A 20,384-nucleotide genomic window follows, 5' to 3' on the forward strand; every position below is an offset into this window, starting at 1 on the left:
AGGAAGGAAGGGTTAAACTAACAGGTCACATCTACAGGGGTCTCTGGGGAGGGAAAAACCATTCCCCAGAGCAATACAACAAACATCAAACGTACTGATGTAGTATTTCTAGTTCAGTTATAACTTTCAATAAAATTGAAAAGTAATTTTTCCAGGGGTGTCCTAGTTATTGTCATGATGCATATAAGCATGGCTTCTGCGATCACACAAAATATTATATTGAGAGGAGCTTTTTCTTCTATAGAAACACAATACTAAGAGCAGTCTTATTTTGTAACCTCTTTGCAGTTACATATCTCTCTTGTGGTTAGGTAAGTGTTAAATCACTTCAAGTGGAAAAATTGTAAACTTTTGGATATGAAGGCTTAGAAAGATAACCCAGTTGTGGAGAATGGGTTTTGTAGGTAGGAAAGCATTTGTTCAATTGATGTATACAAGTTTAACAATTCTTCCACAATATCAATCTTGTTTGCATCAGGTAGGTGATGCAAATAAATGAAAAGATGGTCATGGTAATTTGTCCTTCCAGCCTTAAAATGCTTTGGTTTTTCTTTAGGCTGTCTTTAGTTATGTGTCTCTTCCTCATTTAATCCATACAAGTAGCTCAGGCCAGTTCATAGGACCGCTTCTGCTTGCTTACTTTTGGGTTTTCCAAGCCCTGAACTCAGTGTATGAGCTACACCAGCACACTATCTCTGCAAATTGTTTATTTGAAAGCTCTTCAAAATTCCTTGCTTGTCTTTCATTTGGTTTGAAATGCACAATTTGATTTCATTATAGCCTTATAAAATTAAATCAGTGCCAAAGCACTGGCATTAGGCATTTCATAGAACTGGCAATGGCCTGAACAAATACATACCATTTGTGGTTATCATGTTTTGCTTTCTTTACAAAAGTGGGATACCAGCTTCCTAGGCTTATAGTTGTACCTGATACTGCACTCTTGAACAACATTCTTAAAATAAGTATAGTAACATTACTCTATAGTGTGTCAGGTAAGTCTTGGAAAACTCTTCCTCTCAATGCTTCTTTTCCTCAGCAAATCACTGAAGATTCAATTTCTTTCTGGGAATGAGCAAACCATTCACATGAGGTTTTAGGCTTCAAGAAGATCTTGAAACTACTTTTAAGAAAATAATACATAATTTCAGAAAAATCTAAGGCAGCAAGTCCTTAAAGTCAGGAGCAATATGTGGTCAGTCAGTATCACTTGATGGCTATCAGGTGAAGAACTATGTGAAGAATTAAGTTAGCAGCTGCTTGTTTCAGTCCAAACCAGGTTCCCAGTGATGTTGGTCCCTGAGATTACTTTCTGGAAACAAGAACATTTTATTGAAGTTCTCTTCCCTCCAAGAAATAAATTACTTTTTTATCCTGTAGCCAGCTGTTGTTAAACAGGTACCTTAAATGGTTAAACACAGAGGAAGACATTTCTTAGAGATCTGCATTGTTGGCAGGCTTTGTTTTGGTTGGGATTTTTTTCTATTGTTTTTCAGATGTGATGGGTTATACATAAAGATTTTTTTCATTACCTTTTCATTTAATCCTCAGGAAACATTAGAATTGTTTCAGTTTACTGACTTCTCAAATAATATTGTTTGAAGATTGAAATTGTGCCTTTTTAAAGTTGTCAACAAACATTGCATGATATGGTTATGAAGCTTGTATAAAGACAATATAGGGTTGCCTTCTAGAGGCTGTTTGTTTCAAGTTCTTAGGGACATGGACCAAAAAAATCCAACTCTTGATTGAGCAGGAGAGTCCTAGTGATATGTATACAAACTTTCAGCTTCTGTCTTTCATCAGCACTGCTCATTTGTTTGTAGCATAATAAATTGAGAAATCTAAGTGGAGTTTGTTGCCCCGTTAGAAGGTTGCTAGGTTGTGCTGTATCCTCATTAAATACTTGGAGTATCTTTCTTGGAGCAGTTCAGGTCTCTCAGTCCTGCAAGGAATTGTGTTCATAGGGTTTTTGTAATTATGGTAATAAAAATGCTGGAGCTCCAGTAGTGCATGAACAGTTAACCCTGCTAGGGAAGTTACAAAATGTGTCAGAACAGAGAGGATAGATGCCAATCCCATTAGTGGGTAAATTTTAGCCTTTTTGTCAAAGAACTTGCATTACTACATCTGTGATAGGTTGGATTAGTGGAATATAGTAGTGGTAAAACACAATTTATTTGGGGAAGGTGATTCCATAAAGGTTAATCTTTCTGTTCCTCAAAGAGATCTCATATATTGAAGATTTAAGTGTGTTAGACCCCAAGTATGAGCAGTTGAGTAGAAGGCAAATTACAGTCTGAAAATTCACTGTGAGACCAAGGCATGTTTAGCACTTTTAGGTTAGATAAATCATATTAAATCCAAGCACATTTGACCTTACTCTGCAGCTTGTTTCCAGGAAAAAGATGTTAGTAAACAGAAAGACTGGAACATTCAGGTTTGATTATGTAATTTAAGATTTTGAGAAAAAAATCTCAGTCCTTGGAAAGTCAGCAAGACTGTTTACACTGATTTAATTTGCATGAGCTTTCACCCTTGGATTTCAAGATTAATTCACCTTGAAGAGCTAGGATTTGCTGTCTCTGAACTTCCCTACAAATATTTGGGAGAAAATCCTCTTAGAAGACTGGTATTGTAAATAAAATGGGCTGGACAGTTGTCTCACTTCTCCACCAGAGAAGGCAGAAGTTGCCTTTGAGATTCTGCCAGAGCCCATCTGAAATAATTGCGGTGCACTTTAAGAGCTTCTCGAAAGGAAAGGAAATAATTGGGTTTAGTCAGTGTGCCTTTTACAAAATAAATGTTTATCTAGGAAAAAGAGCATTTTTCCTCTAAACAATTTCCCTTGACTGGTTTAAGTAATTTTCTTTCAATGATTATGTACATACTCAGGAATAATAAGATTTTGTAAAAGAAAAAAATCTGAAATATTACTGATATGTTAGGAAATTCAATGCATCAGTATTTCTAGTGTACAAAGCTACACCTAGATGATATTCAGGCTTTAGTAGTAATTTTTATAATTATGCACCTAAATTTGAGTATCAAATGAAAATCTTTGCTTTATTAATGAACATGCCATGCCAGCATGTGTTAAATGCTTTATTCAAGAAAAAAAAAAGTAGGGCTAATGACCTATATATATGTTCACATTTTGTCTTGACCAAAATATGGTCAGAAATGGGTCTAACATTGTGGTTTGTAATGCCCAAAGATCTCTATAAGGACTGTGACTATTACAAGCTGATTGGTTATAATGTCACCAGAAGCTTTCTTAATGTAATGTGAATTAGAAGAAATTCTTCCCTGCCTTCTGGATTTAGGTAACATCCATGTCTCTCTAAAGCTTTAAATAGTATAAGCACAGTTGTGCTGTGTCTTCCAAAGAACATATTTTCAATTTATATGCTGAAATACCCTGGTAGCATTACTTAATCAGAAATATCTGTCAAGTAGCATTGGCCTTGAGGTCAAAATCAGTATAACTGTTAGTTATGGGAACCACACAATAATCCATGCTTCCACATGCAGATTGTAGGACCTGGCCAAGCATCATAAGCACATTGCAGGAGTTGCTTTATATCCAACACAAATGAATGTCTTTACCTCATCAGGCTGTAGGAGGCTGGTTCTAAGCTGCTGGTTTTTTCAGTATTCATCACTTCATTCTCATAAAGGATGTTTAGCAGCTTTATACCCAGATTCCATCTATCTCAGCTATTGCTCCCTAAATTTTATCCCCTTTTCCATTAGAGTTTTCTGAAGTCTGGTTGTTTTAATGGTCATGCTTACAGTGGTGTGCCACAACAACTTTTATTTATTGATGCATATTTATGGAAAATATTTATGGGTGAGCACTTTACAGATGAGAACTGCTTAAGTTGGATTTGCTACCAAATCAGAACATTGTACAATTGCACCTTTGCTAGCACAGCTGTGCTGTTGCCAGTTTGAATGCCTTGCTAGGTGGGAGACTTTCTTATTGCCCTTTTGTAAAATACATAATTTGTAGGCATATAATTGGCAGAAATAGAAATTCTGCATGCTATTTCTAGCACTTCGAGCTCAAATACAAATCATAGATCATATAGATCTTTTAATAACAAGCCCCCATGGAAGTGGGACAACTTAAAACGCAGTTGTTCAAGTGACTTGAGTGTGATCTTGAAATGTATTTTCATTCATATATTGGAAAATATTTTATTTTACTTCCCTATTGTCTTAGCTAATCTCTTATCCAAGTGTAATAAATTTAGGGGTTTCTTTTTCACTTCTCTGTTTTGATTTATGATTACATAAGAACAGATAAACCTAGAAAAAGGCACCACTTTTACATGTTGAAGTTTCAGAGTAAAGCTCAGCTTGAGCAAAATCACACTTTATTAGTCTAATCAATCCTTTAGATGCTGGAAAAATGATTGGTAATATCCTAAAATAAAACAAAAGGAAGCTTAGAAACAAAACTTTACCACTTGTATCAAGCAAGGTAGTTGGAAACTGGCTTTGTGTAACAAAGTTCAAGGAGCGTAGAGGTAACACTGGAAGTTGGGTGTTCAAACTTCTAAACAGCCAAAGCTGTAAAATAATTTTGTGAATGTGCTCTGTTGTATCACAGCATGCAAGAGATCTCGATATTCACCAGATTCAGATGACAGAGCTGCTGTTGCTTAAGTAAATGTGCAGATTCCCTTTTAGGCTGTAGAATTTCTGCAGCACTTCTAGGAAAATTTTTTATTATTACAGAAATTCTGAAAAAAATTAACCCACTTCTAAAGGTAACTTCCAAGTTTTGCTGTCCTACACCAGTAGTTATAGTTGTCCTTAATATGTTATCTAAGAATCATTAGGGGTTTAAGAATTTTGGGATTAAGGTCATTGTCAGCATTTGAGAATTGGGTTTGGATGGTTTCTTTGATTCAGATTGATTGGCTTTGGATGCTATTTGCAATGAAATATCTCTTTGCTGTTTATTACTTGAGAAATAGAAGGGGGAAAATTGTTTCTTTTAAATGTGTATTTACAAATTTGAAATTTGCTATAGATTGCCATCAAGGACAGTTTTGTGCATACATCGTAGTTCATGTGCAACATTTCATGTCTTGTATTTTCATGCTTAGATATAGCAAATGGCTGCAGTTCAGGAGGCTATCGCCCCCCTCCCAGAACAAAAGAAGTGATCATCAATGGACAGACAGTGAAACTAAAATATTGTTTTACTTGCAAGATTTTCCGCCCACCTCGTGCCTCACATTGCAGCCTTTGTGATAACTGCGTAGGTGAGTAAAAAAAAGATACGGCATATGTTCAATTTAGTAGCTTATATCTTGTTATGAATACTTTTCATAGGAGACATTAAAAAAACAGTTAGTGACAAGATTAGTCATGAGGTGACTTGCTCTGTTCATCTTCCTTTCCTGCAAGAACTAATAAATGTTAGGAATTTTAGAGGAGGCAGAAAAGGAGACTTGGCCTAGCAATGTTGCTACTCTAAGATGGGAGAGTCTTTTCTGATGTATACAACTTTCCTAACCTGCCCTAATGACAAAGAGCACACCCAGCTCAATTAGGGCCACATATATTGTGCAATGATCTTTCCAAGCTTTTTGGGAGTCTCAGAATTGTTTTTTTCACCAAACTAAATTGAGGGCAAGGATCTATTTCTCCAGTCCATCAGTAACTAACTGTAAGGCACAGTTCAAATGGTTAGGGCTGTGTGACCAAAATACACACTGTAGGTGATTCCTACCTTTGAGCAGTTTTATGACTAGATGTACTTATGTCAAAATCCGTAAGAAATTACTGGGCAAACATGCTATTTTTAGAGTAAGTACATGTTGTCAGGACCTAAGCATATTTTATAATTATGGGGTTGGTTTTTTTCTCTCTGAATATCTTGTCCTTTTTCATTACCATTTTCTGCGGAGGTCAGACAAGGTGATTAAGATATGCTTGGATTTAAAAGCAAACCAAAAAACCCCTACCAATCAGATCTGAGTGGTTTCCAGTTAATTAGATCACATTTGCAGTTTAGTGCAGTTGATTAGCACACTGTTGAGTCTGGATCTTACGCATTCAAAAAAATAACGTAGAAAGATGTCTCCAGCTGAGAAATGTAATTGCAGCATTCAGCAGTGATATTTTTAGATATAAAGCAGTCGTTGGAAGAATTGGAGTTTTATGTTTAGATGATACTCATTTTGGGAGTGCACTTACATCAGACTGAGAAGCTTATTAGCCTTTTCACCCTATAGAATTGATTGGTATCTGTAGATGGTTCCTTCTGTAAATAAATTTTTCTGATGTGTTAAAATTTTGTAAGTGTTGCAAAAGCTATTGAGCATGTTTTTATTGTGCAAGTAGGAATGCTTATGAATTGTAGTCGGTACATTTTTCAGAAAAATATTTTAGCAAATGTGTCTCTCTAACATTACAGTGTTATGATATTGCTCAGCAAATTGGATAATATGTAAATACAGTTGCTGACCAGTGTGATAAATAAAAGTTGAAAAGCTGTTGTCTTTATCAAGAGAGCAAAGATAAGAGCAAATTCCTCTGTACAACCTGAAGCTTATTTTAAATTATGTTCTGGTTTTTAAATCCAGTGGTATGAAGGATTTTCCAATAGGCTTTTCTGTAATCTGTGTCTTTTTCGTACCACATCTGAAAAACCTATTCTGTAAAACATAAAATTAGTGATGGCCGGGAAACAACTTATACAGTTTTATGATCATATCTGTGATGAAAAAACAGATATTAAATATTATTAATATTTATCAGAAAAGAGTGAGCAAATTACTTATAAAACTGAGATATCTTTTCTGCTTATAAGATAGGTATGATCATTGTCATTTCCTCTTGCACATTTTTAAATTTGGAGTTGTTTTAAAGTAATTGAATGAATTTGCTGTGGTTTTTCTCCTCAGTGTTTATATTGAGAATTAGAATAAATTGACTTTTTCAGGGTGCACTGTATAGTAGTTTTGTTTCCTGATTACATGCAGTCATATAAGTATTCATCATATTGTCATATTAGGTTTTGGGTGTACTGAATGCAAAAAGTGAAATCTATGAGTACCTGCAACTAATTTTTTATTAAAAATTCGTGTCAAGAAAATTGGATGTCTCATGCACCTGAGGAAATGTAACAATGCAAGAGAGTATACACTTAATCAGTGTGTTATGCAATTTGCCACCACTTATAAGTTAGTCTTGTCTATATGATAATGATTTTATTTCATTTCTGAATAAATCTTTTAATAGTAATGAGTGTTGTTGTGCCACTGTTTCTTAGTTTGTTACTGATTTAACTAAACCTACTTGACATGCATATGGATATTTAAGTAACTTATGCTATTTAAACATAATATGTGATATTTAAGCAGTTCACTGCCAGTATGACCATGCATTCCTTTTTACCACATAGTTTCCAAAGAGTTTGTTACAGTTACAAACCAGCTACAGAGACTCTGTGGTACAGGAATGGAGTCTGTCCTCAAACCAGTACTGACTGCTCAGAAAAAACAGTGTGCTACTTTTACCTAAAGGTGTTTTATGATACTTGGCAAATGAATGCAGTGTGAAAGAGGTTCTTTCATTCTGTGTTTTCTGTTCATGTTTTTTATTCTGTAAGGAATCTATTGCAGCATTTTATATATGTAAGTACATATACAAAAACTTACTCTTTATTTCTGTCTAATTGTTTAGTAAGCATATCTGTTACTTGACCTTGTCTGATTTTTGTTTCACCACTGTTTTTAGAAATGTCTATGTGATATTTGTAGATAACAAAATAGATTTAAAATAACAGCAAATAGATTAAAATAAGAAAAAAAGAGGAAACGAGCTAATTTGAGTTGTAGCCATGACAATATTTCAGACTCCTTTAGCTCTACAATATTTTCCTAATAGTGTCCAGAAAAATCTCTATTTCCATACAAATGTAGTTTGTTCCATTTATGTCATACCTTAAAAAATTTGGTTAAATAAGTGTTCCCTGAAGCACATACCTTGGGTTTATTCCTGATTTGCTTTCTTTACTGCCTCTGTGAATGTCAGTTGGAAATTAGCCCCTCAAGGGTTTTGTGTACCATTGTGTTTCTTAAGAATTACAAACTAGTTAAGCATAATATGCATCTGAAAGCAAGACATAAAGACTTCAGAATAAAAGTAACCAAACCAGACATAAATTCTGAGCTCAAGGTAGTTATTGCTGTGTCTTGACAAGAGGTTTTGATGGTACTATGTCATGCTAGAAAGAAGGCAGTAGTTGGACTTGCTTCTGAAATGACCTAATGGTGGCTTTTAAAATTTCTTTTTGGTCATTGCAACATCGACTATGTAATCTCCTTTTGTTTTGTTTGGTTTTAATAAATAATTTTTTGTTTAATCAGATTTCTATAATGAAAGCTGAACAAGAAGCAGGTGGCTACATCTAAACAGTATGGGGAATTAATTTCCAAAGCACACATAACACAGACAGTGTAAGACAGTGAGAATTGCCAGTGTGTTCTGGGGACAAGCTTTTCCCAGTAGCTACTCCAGATATCACCATCTTCCTGGCTGAAGAATACCAATTACTTCAAAAGCAGGATGAGAGGTAGCATTGTAACAGTTTGGCTTTTCTAACACAGACAGTGTTTCTGAGAACAATTTTCTCAGGACTTTGTAGTCCTTTATAATCAATGTGAATGTCAGGACATTGGTTTACTTGGTTTTAATTATATTCTGTAGAATTAAACTCTATTCTGTAGAATTGAACTCTTTCTTCACTACCTTATTATTTCCTTTCTTGCCTTCACTTCCTATTCATGGCCTTTGCTTATTTCCTTCCTTACATTTCCTGCAGTGAATAGAGTACAATCTTCGGTTCATTTTGAACCTGTTAAAACTTAGCACGAGTTGTCTTGAAATTACTCTTTTGCTGAACAGTTGAAAGCACAAATTTGGCTGCTGTGACCATTCTTTTTTCTTTCTTTTCTTATGTATTTTTCCCAGTTTTACAGGTGAGACATGGCTTGGACTCTTTTTGTTTGGGTGCCCCAAAAAGGTAGAACAAGAAGCTGTCAAATGGCGTACACACAAACACTCTCAGAAGTGATGTATTATTTATGATTGTGCCACTTATAAAATTAGATGTACTTTGGAAATTCAGGGAGTATGGCGTGTGTGTCAGGGTTTCTAAATCCTAGGCCAGCAGACTGCAAAATATATCCGTCTCTTTAAGAAATAAAATTACATTATAGGTTATTTAAGAGAGGTCATGGATTATGCATTGGTCTGCACATGAAAAATACAAAGATGATCAGAACATCTGACTGTGTAAATGATGTTCTAAATATCAAGGTGTCAGAGTAAAAATTAAAGAGAGAAATTATCAGTTAGAAAAATTAGGAACCTAAGAAAATAAACACATATTTACATTCAATGCAGTAACAATTTGCAGAATGGTTAAAAAACTCAAATTCTGGTAAAAGACAGCAAAGGAAGTGTGTAAAAAAAAATGTGCCTTCCTGTAGAAAAGAGAGAAACTAATTCATAAACTTTGTGGATGCTGTTACTTGGTAAGGATACTATGCTTCTTCTAGAGACAAATTTGGGGTTTTAAAATCTCTTCCTCCACAGCTGGGTGTGTGTCAGGCACTTGCCTGGGTATGGCAGGGTGTACGTACTCGAATGGGTACATAAAGAGAAATTGTTAAGCAGTGGGGTCCTTCATGGTGCACTCTTTGTACCTCTCAAAGAGCAGCCATTCCAAACTGCTGCTGCTGCCTTTGAAAATGTCACCATTAATGCACATGCAGTCAAAGGAGTTTGTTAATTAGTCAATATTTATTATTGGAGGGTGCAGTGAAGTGATCTATGTGACAATACAGTTTAATTACTATGAGCTATCCTAGGGCAGTGGCTGGATGTTTTCCTAATGAATCAATTGCTATTTTTATTTTGAAAATTAAGCATGTTTATTTTCTTTTTGTGAATAGCAATAGTCTACAAATATTGAAGTTGATTAGAATGCAAAACGTTGTCATGGCAACTTATTTTCTTGAAACCCCACCCAAATAGCATAGCTATCTGGAACAGGTTAAACAGTCATGAAAGTAAAATACGCCTTAAGTAGCCCTTGTTTGGTTTTCTGATTGAGTTTTTGTTATAGATACCCATGCACATTATTAACTTATTTCATTTATAGAGTCCCATCTTTCCTGGTGTTACATTACTGTTTCAGTTTACATCACCTTGTAGAGATTAGTGACCAGAATGTAATTTGAAGTAAACTTTTGGTGAGTATTTCCCAGATGTTAACATGAGGCTAGAAGATGCTTTCTTTCTGTTTGGTTTTCATAGGGTGTTTTGATTTGGAATCATTGTATGAAAGTGCTGAAGCTTGGTGATTTAGAGGATCCATTGTGCATTGTCCATAACAGATGTTCTAAAATAACATCAGTATGCCTATAAATGTAATTTGCAATTGATCTTTTGTTACTCACTGCTTTTTTCATTTAAATTTCTACTCAGATTTCATTCCACAAAAGTAACAGCAAAGCTATTGTCAGCAGAATGACTGTCAGGCAGGTGAATGGTGTGTAACTTAAATTGATCCAAGTATTTGATTGCTGTTGCCAGCTGATGGCAAATCCTATCAGTGGGGGTGGTTTTTTAAATATTATTTAAAAAATAATTTTCATAGGAGTGATGATTTCAGTCGGTGAAACTGAACATTGGAGCTAAGGATGGTTTTTATGAATATGCTATAATTATTTGATATAAATTTTTTGTTATGTTAAATTATCAGGTATTTTGAACTGACTGTAAAGAACTTAATGTAATGTTATATTTTTGTGCTTGTGTGCATCAGTCAGCAGTTGGGATTGGACTGCTGTATCTTAGAAAAAAATAAATACTCTTTGTAATAAAACGTATTTCTTATATGGACTTCTAAAAACCTCATTTGTTTTCTTCAATGTTTCAAGAGCAATCAAATTCTGAAAGTAGTATTTGTTGTATGAAATGTGAAGTCAAGAAGCCTGAATAGATGTGATCATATCATGACATCATAGTCCTTCCAAAAGCTTTTATTGTCACCATTTTAAGTACATGCAGATGTGTCAGTCTCTCTACATAATTCCTCAGTGTGAGTCCTTGACAATGGACATTGTAGTCCTATGTTGTGCTCCTGCTACTATCAAAAGTAATTTTGAGTAATCCTGGCCCAGTTGGTTGAGCTGTAATGTGACTTTCTACTGATGTAGGATTTGCATAGTGGGCTCTTGACTCTTTCCAGTCATGGGATACATGTCTGCATGTTATAAGTAAAGATGGTAGCATTCAGAGAATGCCTTAGGTTTGTTCCTTTGTCCTACAATGCTTTACTTGCACAGGGTGGAAAAATTACCAAGTGAATTCTAGCTCTTGCTCACTGGAATCTCCTAGTAACATGACCTAGATATTTTTGCACCTGTCGACTTCTTGTCTTTGAGTCCTACCTTCACACTGAGCTTTAGAAAATGTGAGCTGGTGTGCAGTGAGCCAGTTGAACAAAGAGGAAACAGTTAATAAATACTGCAAACTGAAGGGCCAAGCTGGCCTACAAATGTTCCATTTAAAAATGCTTTTGTGTTCCTTGTAAATTATTAGGCTTTCATTAAATGTTTTGAAAAGGGAAGGAAAGCATTTGGGTCATTTTGTGCTTGGTTTCCTGGAGTGTAGTGATTGAAGAATGGAAGCAGAACATTTAAGTATTTAGGAGTCTACATACTGTGCTGTGGAAAAGTAGAGATTTGACTTTTTGGTTCTGAGCAGCAAGAAACATGCTTTGGTGTGGCTTCTGAAGGAAAAGCTGCATGTGTAAGACCATTGCTTAGTAAAATGGGAAATGTTCTCAGTTTTGTTTTTATCTGAGATATCCACTAGTTAATTTTTTTATGCAAGTTTTAAATATAAATGTTCAGAGTAGGTAAAAAATGGGGAATGTGTATTGTTTTTCTGTCATCCAGTTAGCATAGATTATGAGGTGAGTGTTAATCAGACCACTTGAGTGAGTGTTAATGAGACCACTCAGTCTGAGTGCTAATGAGGCCACTCAGCTACAGCTTGCTGCATCCAAAGGGATTTGAATGTCCTCCTCTTCAATATTTATTCTTTTCCTCATTTCCATGATTCTCCTGTTTGTGCCTGTTCACAGACCATTTGGTAACACAGCCATTGGTAAGTCAGTTTTTCCCACTCATCAATTAGCAAAATAATTTTTTTCCTTTCCTGCCAGTCCAAGGAACTGACCTGATTCATTATCAGCTTACACAATGAAAGAAGGAAGTGGGATGAAGTGGCAGGAAAGGCAGCATTTTATCATCTCTTTCACTGCTACTAAAGTTTTGGATTGGCTCAATTATCTTGTGAAGCCTCATCCTTTGGATTTACTTAAGGGGGTGCTGGCTATCCTCAGAAGTTATTATTTAAATTCAAAGATACTGATCACTTGGGAAAGAGTAGTGAAATAGTCTTTGTTATTGTTACTGACAGTTTCTGCTATCCAAACCTCTTTGGTTTTCTGTGACTTGTACAGCAGCATTTATAGTCTCCATTTACTCATCTCCTCTTTTTATTGATGCTGTACCTTGTAAACTCTTCACACATTTTTTCAGGCCTTTTTTATTTGCTTCAGGTTTTGATCTCAGATCCTGAAAAATTAATCAAAACTGTATTTCTCCTGCAGTTGTGATAGCTGCTTACCTCTAGTAAGGTTGGTGTCACATCTGGGCTGAATTAGCGCTTAGTTGCTTCTGAAGGCGTTATTTTATCCCTTCTCTGGCAGTGTGTTCTCAGTGCTTCACTTGGGCCAACTTTGGTGATATGAGGAGATAGGCAAAAGAAAGCCATAGTTTTAGGTTCATCTGGCTCTGTCAACCTAAAATGAGATTGACAGAGGTCAATCTCTGGGTAAAACCTCTTTGCTGGGTAAAATGAGTGCTAGGCTTGGCCTACAAATTGAGAGCCATGAACACACAGGCAAAAGACTTCACAGACCCACTGAAATGGTAGAAACTGGGCCATCTGTTCTATCAGTAGTTCTTGATTAGGTAGATACAAGATACAGCTGTAACATCAAGAAGGCAAATATCTTGCTGCTTTTGTTTGAACTTGAGTGTAGGAGGATGATATACCACAATGTTGCTATCCATGGAGTGCTTCAGCTTTCTTCTTCCCTCATTATGAGTTCTAATACACTTATATTAACAGATTTTATGTTACCAATGTTTTGTATTTGTTTCATGTTTTTACATTAACCTTGCCACAAATGTTTGTTTAAATACAGTAGTATGTTAACTATCCAGAACTGCAGTCATGACCTCTTAACAGTCTGTTCTTCACAAGAAGTTGCATTTCTATTTGCTTTGCATTTTAAGTTCATGAGGCCTGGAATTCCAATTTTTCTCAGCATCAGTAGTTTTTCATTTCTCAATTAAGTTGTCTTAATTTTGCTGACAACATTGTCCAAGTGGAGATGTCAGATAGAGCTTCCTTTACAAAATCATTGGTTGTTCAGTTGTTAGGCATCTGGAATGCTGAAGGTGAACCTTAAGGCGCTGTGTTACTTCTTCATTAATACTTATTAGGTCATGTGTTTTTCTAATGAAGAAGAAACACCTCTAGATTTAATAGATTTAATATATTCTTAACAACATTAGAAGTTTCTGCTTAGCATTTGTCTCTTGATTTTGCCAGGGTTGGCAGTTTTCTCTTCCATGAATAACTAAGCAGAGCAGCTCACAAGCTGTAAGGCTGTTATCTTTAAATTGCATTTGCATATTTGTATTCTGCTGAGTAGAATAATATCTTGCCTTTTAATATACTGTTTTGTGGCACGTCACATGCCTTTCTATTTTCTGACTGAGAAAAAAGAGATTAAATGTATTTATCATAAGATTCATGTAAACTATGCCTCTTTTTCATTATGCCTCTGATTCAAGTTTAATACTGTAGGAGTGGTTTTTGTATCCAGCCTTTTTGGCCCATTCCTCCTTTGTAAATATCTTAGGTAGTTACTTAACTTCACAATAAGTAGTAAGGTACTTATTGAGAAAGCAGAGCTTTTCAGTTCACCTGGAAAGTTTGAAGATGGAAATTGAAGAGGACTGAAAAATAGGTTAAAAACAGCAAGTCAGTCATCAGTAAGGAGCGTGTGGATGTATAGGAACATGAGTTTATAGATGGAGGGGTTGTGTCTATGTATGTGCGTAGTTTTTCCTGCATTTATCCAAATCCATCAAATAGATGTCTGCATATATCTAAATGTTGTTTCATGGCTAGAAACAGCCTGAAGTCTGTCTCTATTTTATAATTCATTTCCTACTGTGTCAGCATAGAGGAGAATGAATCTGTGTATACGGAATTCATCTTCCAAGACACGTCATGTATTTTTTTAGCAGTAGGGTACAAAAATACCCAAGGATTATAGTAAAATATGGCTTTGTAGCTATGTTTCTTTGTGGTGTTGTTTGCTTATGAGTTGTATATATGAAAGAATTTAAATTGAGTGTTTATCAGAATATGAGGGCTCATTCAGAAGCACAGATTTAAAGACAAACATTTTTAAAATGCAACATCAATTTATTTTGGGAATACAACTATAGTGCACTGAGAAAAGGTAGTATCACCTACCCAGAGTGTTTAGTTCTTGGTATTCTTAGCAGTACTCCCTCAATCACAATATTATGAACCCATATCCTAAGAAAGTTCAGTAACTTCACCTTGAATAGCCCTGCTGGAATTTGGAACAGATTTATGACAGAAACATGTGGTCCAAACAGCTGTCATGCAAAACCATTTTTTAAAAAGCCCCTGAAAGTCTGGTAGACTCAAAAATCTGTTGCGCTTGTTGTTTTGACTTTTTTTAAATGAAGATAATACTAAATACATTCTTCAAGAAAAACCTTTAATACAGGCCTTTAACATAAATCCACAACTAAAATAAGCTGGTATACTTGGTCAGATGTGCCTTTCTAACACAGGGCTTAAAGGACTTTGGATTTATAGCACGCCTTTCCTGTAGAATTACGAATAGTTTGATAGTACGTCAGTGGAGGCATAAAAATCACAGAAGGCAAGCCAGGATTTGGACAAGGATCAGAGAGTGAAAGAAAGAGTCAGCATGAATGCATCTGTCTTATGGTTTTGGATTTGATTAAAAAACCCTTAAAATTCTGTCAGTGCAATCTCTCCAAAATAAAGTTAGGAAATGCAAGTTTGTTTCCTGGCAATACCTCTGTTTCATTCCCAGCATACTGGGAAGTGGAGGGTGCATCCAGGCTGCCTAGGGAGAAGCAGAGTAAGCCATTCCCTCTGCTGCTTTCCAGCACTGAGGCATTATCCCATGTTGGGGACACTCTGTGATCCACCCTGGCCTTTTCCTGTCTCATGAACGAGTTCTCTCAGGGACGTAAAGAGAAAGGCTTTCACTTAGTAAAAAGGAGACACAGACTATAGTGCAAAGGGTAACAGCATGCAGATTACCAGGTTTTATATTATGTATTTTAATTTTAACATTTGAAAAATGTTTGATGTGAATGGTTCTGCTATTTTTAATGATCTTACATGACACCATCAACTCCCAAGTGGAAAAATAGGTGGTCTAGAATGAAGAATATCTTGAATGAAGCAATAAAAGGAAGTGGGAAGGTGTAAATATTTCATGCTCCAGATGGATGGATGATATGATAGTAGGCATAAGTCAGAGGTGTGATCATGACAGATGTAAAGGAAAGAACCTCAGAAATTCCAATCGGTAGTAGAAGATTCACTGAAGGGAAAAAAGCCACCTTGTTTTGAAAAAATCAAATACAACTGAGGTGCTAATGCTCCATGTGACAATGGATAAATACATGCTTGCTGGTCTGACTGCACAATTTGTCACAATAAGGCTGTTAGTCTATTAGTTTAACAGGAACTCACCTCAGCCATGCTTTGATTTCTTTAAAAACTGTAAGGTTTCTTTCAAGTACTTTTTTTTTCTTTTCTATTTTTTGTTCCTTTCTAAATAAGAACTTCTCTGTGGCTACTTTGCAAATGCCAGATTAATCATGAGTTTTAATATAGTATTCAGAGAGCATTTTTTTGAATAAACAGCATTTTATTAATTGTTTTCCATTTTTTTTTCTTCTGCCTCTCATTTCAGAACGGTTTGATCACCACTGTCCCTGGGTAGGCAACTGTGTGGGGAAAAGAAACTACAGATTTTTTTATATGTTTATTTTATCTCTGTCCTTTCTGACAGTCTTTATATTTGCATTCGTTATCACCCACGTCATCCTTCGTAAGTATGCTGGTGAAATCAGATTACGTATGTAGCCATTTGCTTGAGTTTTTTAAGTTAATATTTTGATCATTCAGGGTTTATTTATTTATTTGTTTGTTTGTTTATTTGCCTTTTCTCTGAAGCTTCACAATCCCCAGTGAGTCCCATTCTATAGTAGGCACAGCTCATAGTAGTCATTGGCCTGGCACTGGCTTTACCTTAATGCAGTCTTAATTTTTTTTTTTTTTTTTTGTCCTTTTATGGATGATTAATTGGAAAAGCATCATACATACTGTATGTTCAAGTATACAGGTAGTATCATTTACTTAAAGAACTTCCATGTGCTTTTTCACTGTTAGCATGGATCACTTGCCATCCAGACAAAGAGGTAAATTACTAGAAAATAGATTGGAGCTATACTTTTTCTAGGTTGCTGTTTAACTTTACACCATTCTCAGCCCTATTCTTAGCACTTTTTTTTTCATTTGCATAGGCATTCTGAGAATAACTAATTCATAGTAGAGTCATATGAATCAGAAATATTAATGAGTTTGAGACTAATTTTTATTTGTATTCTGGGTTGTGTTTGAGGTCAAAACTCTTCTGGGTACTGTCTTGTTTCCATACCCCTAACTAATTTTGCTGCTCCTATATGATGGTGACAGGCTACATGACTTGTCTTTAAACACCTTTTGTAAGTTGGGTTTTTTAACCCATCATCGCTAGAAGACTCTTCTATACTTTTCATTTATTATATAGGATATTGCCTTAACCAGTTTGAAAATGTGATCTGTTTATTCCTTTGTAATCTGTATTGCAACAGAAACCTGATAGAAATAATAATTTCAGTATATGACACATTTATAAAGCTAACTTCATAATGATAGTATTCAGAGAATGTTTTACTGGAAAAATATGTCAGATTGTGCTCAATTTCCGAAGTTGTTTACAACATGCAGGGAAAAGTTGTGTTTTAAAGAGCAGAATTCTTGCTCTTACTTGTTCTTTGCAAAACTATGATGCAAGCACTGAGAGGCCCTCCTATAGCTCAGAAGTCTAGTTCATAGGCTAGAACTGGGATATGTAATTCTGAGGTAGTCTCAATGAACAACTTGTTTCCACTACCAGATACAGCATTTCCAATACCAGTTGAAAAAAGCAGAGATAAGATTTATATATTGTTTAAGAAAGGAAAATTATTGGAAAAAGAACACTTGCCATTAATAAAATGCTTGTTATTTATCTGGGCATACATGAGCATATATATGCACACCTTTTACATTTAAGAAGAAAGACACATGGGGGTTTTTCTGCAATCTTTACTAGTGTTCAGTAGTTGAAAACATTCCTAGTCTGACAACATAAGGCTATTTTTGACACTAACCTACCTTTGTTTCACAAGGACTTCAGTGCTTTTTGTTTAGTTTTCAGTATATGAGTTATCAGTATAATGTCAGTATTTCATTTCATGTATGTTAATTAGATTTATCTAGTGGGTTTTAAATTTACAGTGTCCAAACCTAACTCTTGAGTATGATTCAGACAAAGAGTGGAGTAATTAGTTGTGCCTCTGTGTAGTTGAGAAGCACTTGAGCATTGTGTAGGTGTTACAGATTATGTATAGTAAATGTTAAATGCTGAATTGCCTGTCAACTGTAAAATATTCTCGCCATGGAGGTTCATCTACCTAGAATGAGATAAGAAGAAACATCCTTAAGCTTTAAAGATTGGTCAGTCCTCAAAGGCAATGGGAGCAGGTATGAAATGTGATTAGTTTCTTGATGATCAATTGATATACTTCAAGCCAAGCTTTCAAATTTGTCTGCTGTAGTCTTGACAGTGTCCAAAACAGAGTTCTTTACAAATAAGATTTTCTTGTCATTCCACTGTCTTTATGCCTACCATACCTCTAGAAGTTGTCCTGTCTGTCTTTCTAATAGTTATCACTCAACAATTTGTGTTCTGGTTTCTAGCTCTTCAGTTCTTTAGCTGATGCTAACCATTAAGCAGGATTCTCAGTTACTGAATCTGAACCTTTGTTCCTGGCATAGATTGCTTTTTGTTAGCATGCCTGAAGAAAGTCCTGGCTTTTACACCTCAGACTATGACCTTCCTTCCTTCCTCAGACTATGACAATATTTCAAAGTCATACATAAGTCTTGGAAAAATTATTTTAGCACCTCTTGATTTAGACAAATTTTTAAAGTTTGTATATTTTTTATAATGCATCTTGCAAGTTGGCATTTTACAGATTTTGGTGGGCCTAAGAGGTGATGAGATATAAGATACATCTTTTTGTTTTCTGTGGCCTTCTGAGGCATATATTGGAAATTTGTTCTTTCTAGGTTTAAGAAAATGTGCACATAACATCACTGAAGATAATAAAATTAATTTGTAAATCAGTTACTAGAGGTACTGTCTTGCAATATTTTCTTCCCTCTCCCCAAGTTGAACGCATTTCCAGTAGTAGTATCTGTCTTTACAGTTGCTCATCTCTGTTTGAGGCATCAGTATTTCACCTGTTTGTTGCAGTGAACAGCCTTCCCCTTCTCATGTTTTGGGCACTGCTTGGAAGACTGTGACCAGCAGCAAGGTGTAGAAATAACACCTACCTGCTGCCATTGCCATTAAGGATGCTAAAAATAGTAAGAAAGCAGGAAAAGTTCTATTAGTCTTGAACCTTGAGACTAAGAACCTGAAAGAGTCTGAAAAGGCTCAAGAAATACAAGGTAAGTAACTTCCCACTTGAAACAATAAACAGTAAAATTGACCAGTTAGGTCTAGAGAATTATACATATATTTGTTTATTCTTGTCAAGACAAGGTTCTTCTCTCCATACAGATCTTCAGATTAATTTAGCTAAGTGGAAAATTTTTGCTCTGAGGAAAACTTTCAGCCTGATGCATTTAAATAATTTATGTTATACAGTAAAGTTCAAACTGTGTGCTTGTAGCTATGTCACGTTAAATCAGTTTCTACAACAAATTCACTTGTTGCAATCAGCAAATTGTGAAATCACCCTAATTGATTAATATCTCATGGTTATGGAACCCAAGTGCTTTTTCACTTTGCATGCTTCTACATTTCTAGTTGATGGGCTCATGCTTCTTTTGAGCTGTTTTCAGCAACTAGATTGTATTTTATTTGCCCAGAGACAATAGTAACCTATTAGAAAAATCTTCTGTGTAGGTGCAGTAGGAGCAGAATTATAAATAAGACAGCTTTGCGTCCAAAACAAAGGATGGAAAGTTGGGAATCCAAGTTTATAGAATACATTTTTCAAGTAAAAAAGTTACTTTGAAAAATGATATTTCAAAACTAAACAGGAGGTTATAATTTTTGTTTCCATATTAGGTCTGAAAATAATCAGAAATCTTGTTCATGGGAAAGTATGTGTGCATCAATTTGGTATGACTGAGAAAATATCCTGCAGATGCTAAACCTGATAAGTTGCTCAAGGGCTTTTCTGATGTTGTTGCTGCTGAGCAACATATTCTCAGATTCATATTAATAAATCTATGATTATTTGCTTATCTTCAAATGTAGTTATTTTAACTATAGTAAAAACAGCCCATGGTCCAGTTTCTTACTTGGCTGGTAATTCTGGGTTCTATTTCTACAGGTTCTCAACAAACAGGGTTCCTCAATGCTCTGAAGGACAGTCCTGCAAGATATCCTTTCACTGAAACATATTGTAGATGTTGCAAAATAACATCTGAGATGGTTTTGCTTGTTTCCTTGCTATTGTTGAATGTGTGCTTTAACTGACCTTATCTGTTAATGACTTCATCACTTTCTACACAATAGGATTTCTTGCCACATGTTGGAGATAGGAAAGAGACTATAGCTTGGAATGGTTTTTATTCTTCATGTTTTGCAGAGCAGTACTCTTGACAAAGATCTGTAGTTTCCAAGTCCATTAAATATGCTTCATGTTTTGTGGTGGAATTCTTAAATATATTTGCACTATATACATGCTGTGGTTTCACTAAAAAGATTCAAGAATTGTTCTGCTTTTATGACTGAAGGTATCCAAAATGGCTGGTTGTTTTTGGTGTAGAAAAAGTAGATTTTGGAACAACGGAAACAA

The 20,384-nt window shown here is 35.3% G+C and overlaps 1 protein-coding gene across 10 annotated transcripts in view; it reads left to right on the forward strand.

The window, feature by feature from the left end:
* ZDHHC14 (zDHHC palmitoyltransferase 14) overlaps positions 1-20,384 on the forward strand; it is a 93,778-nt gene that overhangs the window by 56,506 nt on the left and 16,888 nt on the right. For 8 of the 10 annotated variants that reach the window (XM_085575266.1, XM_085575264.1, XM_085575265.1 and 5 more), the window contains 3 exons: positions 5,121-5,279; positions 16,175-16,312; positions 19,917-19,965. In XM_085575266.1, the coding sequence (XP_085431392.1) occupies positions 5,121-5,279; positions 16,175-16,312; positions 19,917-19,965 (346 nt within the window). The remainder of the gene's footprint in view (positions 1-5,120; positions 5,280-16,174; positions 16,313-19,916; positions 19,966-20,384) is intronic. The other 2 variants (XM_021532097.4, XM_031504358.3) reach the window with 2 other exon arrangements.

The sequence above is a fragment of the Lonchura striata genome, chromosome 3, assembly GCF_050655825.1.
Source record: "Lonchura striata isolate lonStrDom1 chromosome 3, ASM5065582v1, whole genome shotgun sequence".
NCBI lineage: Eukaryota > Metazoa > Chordata > Aves > Passeriformes > Estrildidae > Lonchura > Lonchura striata.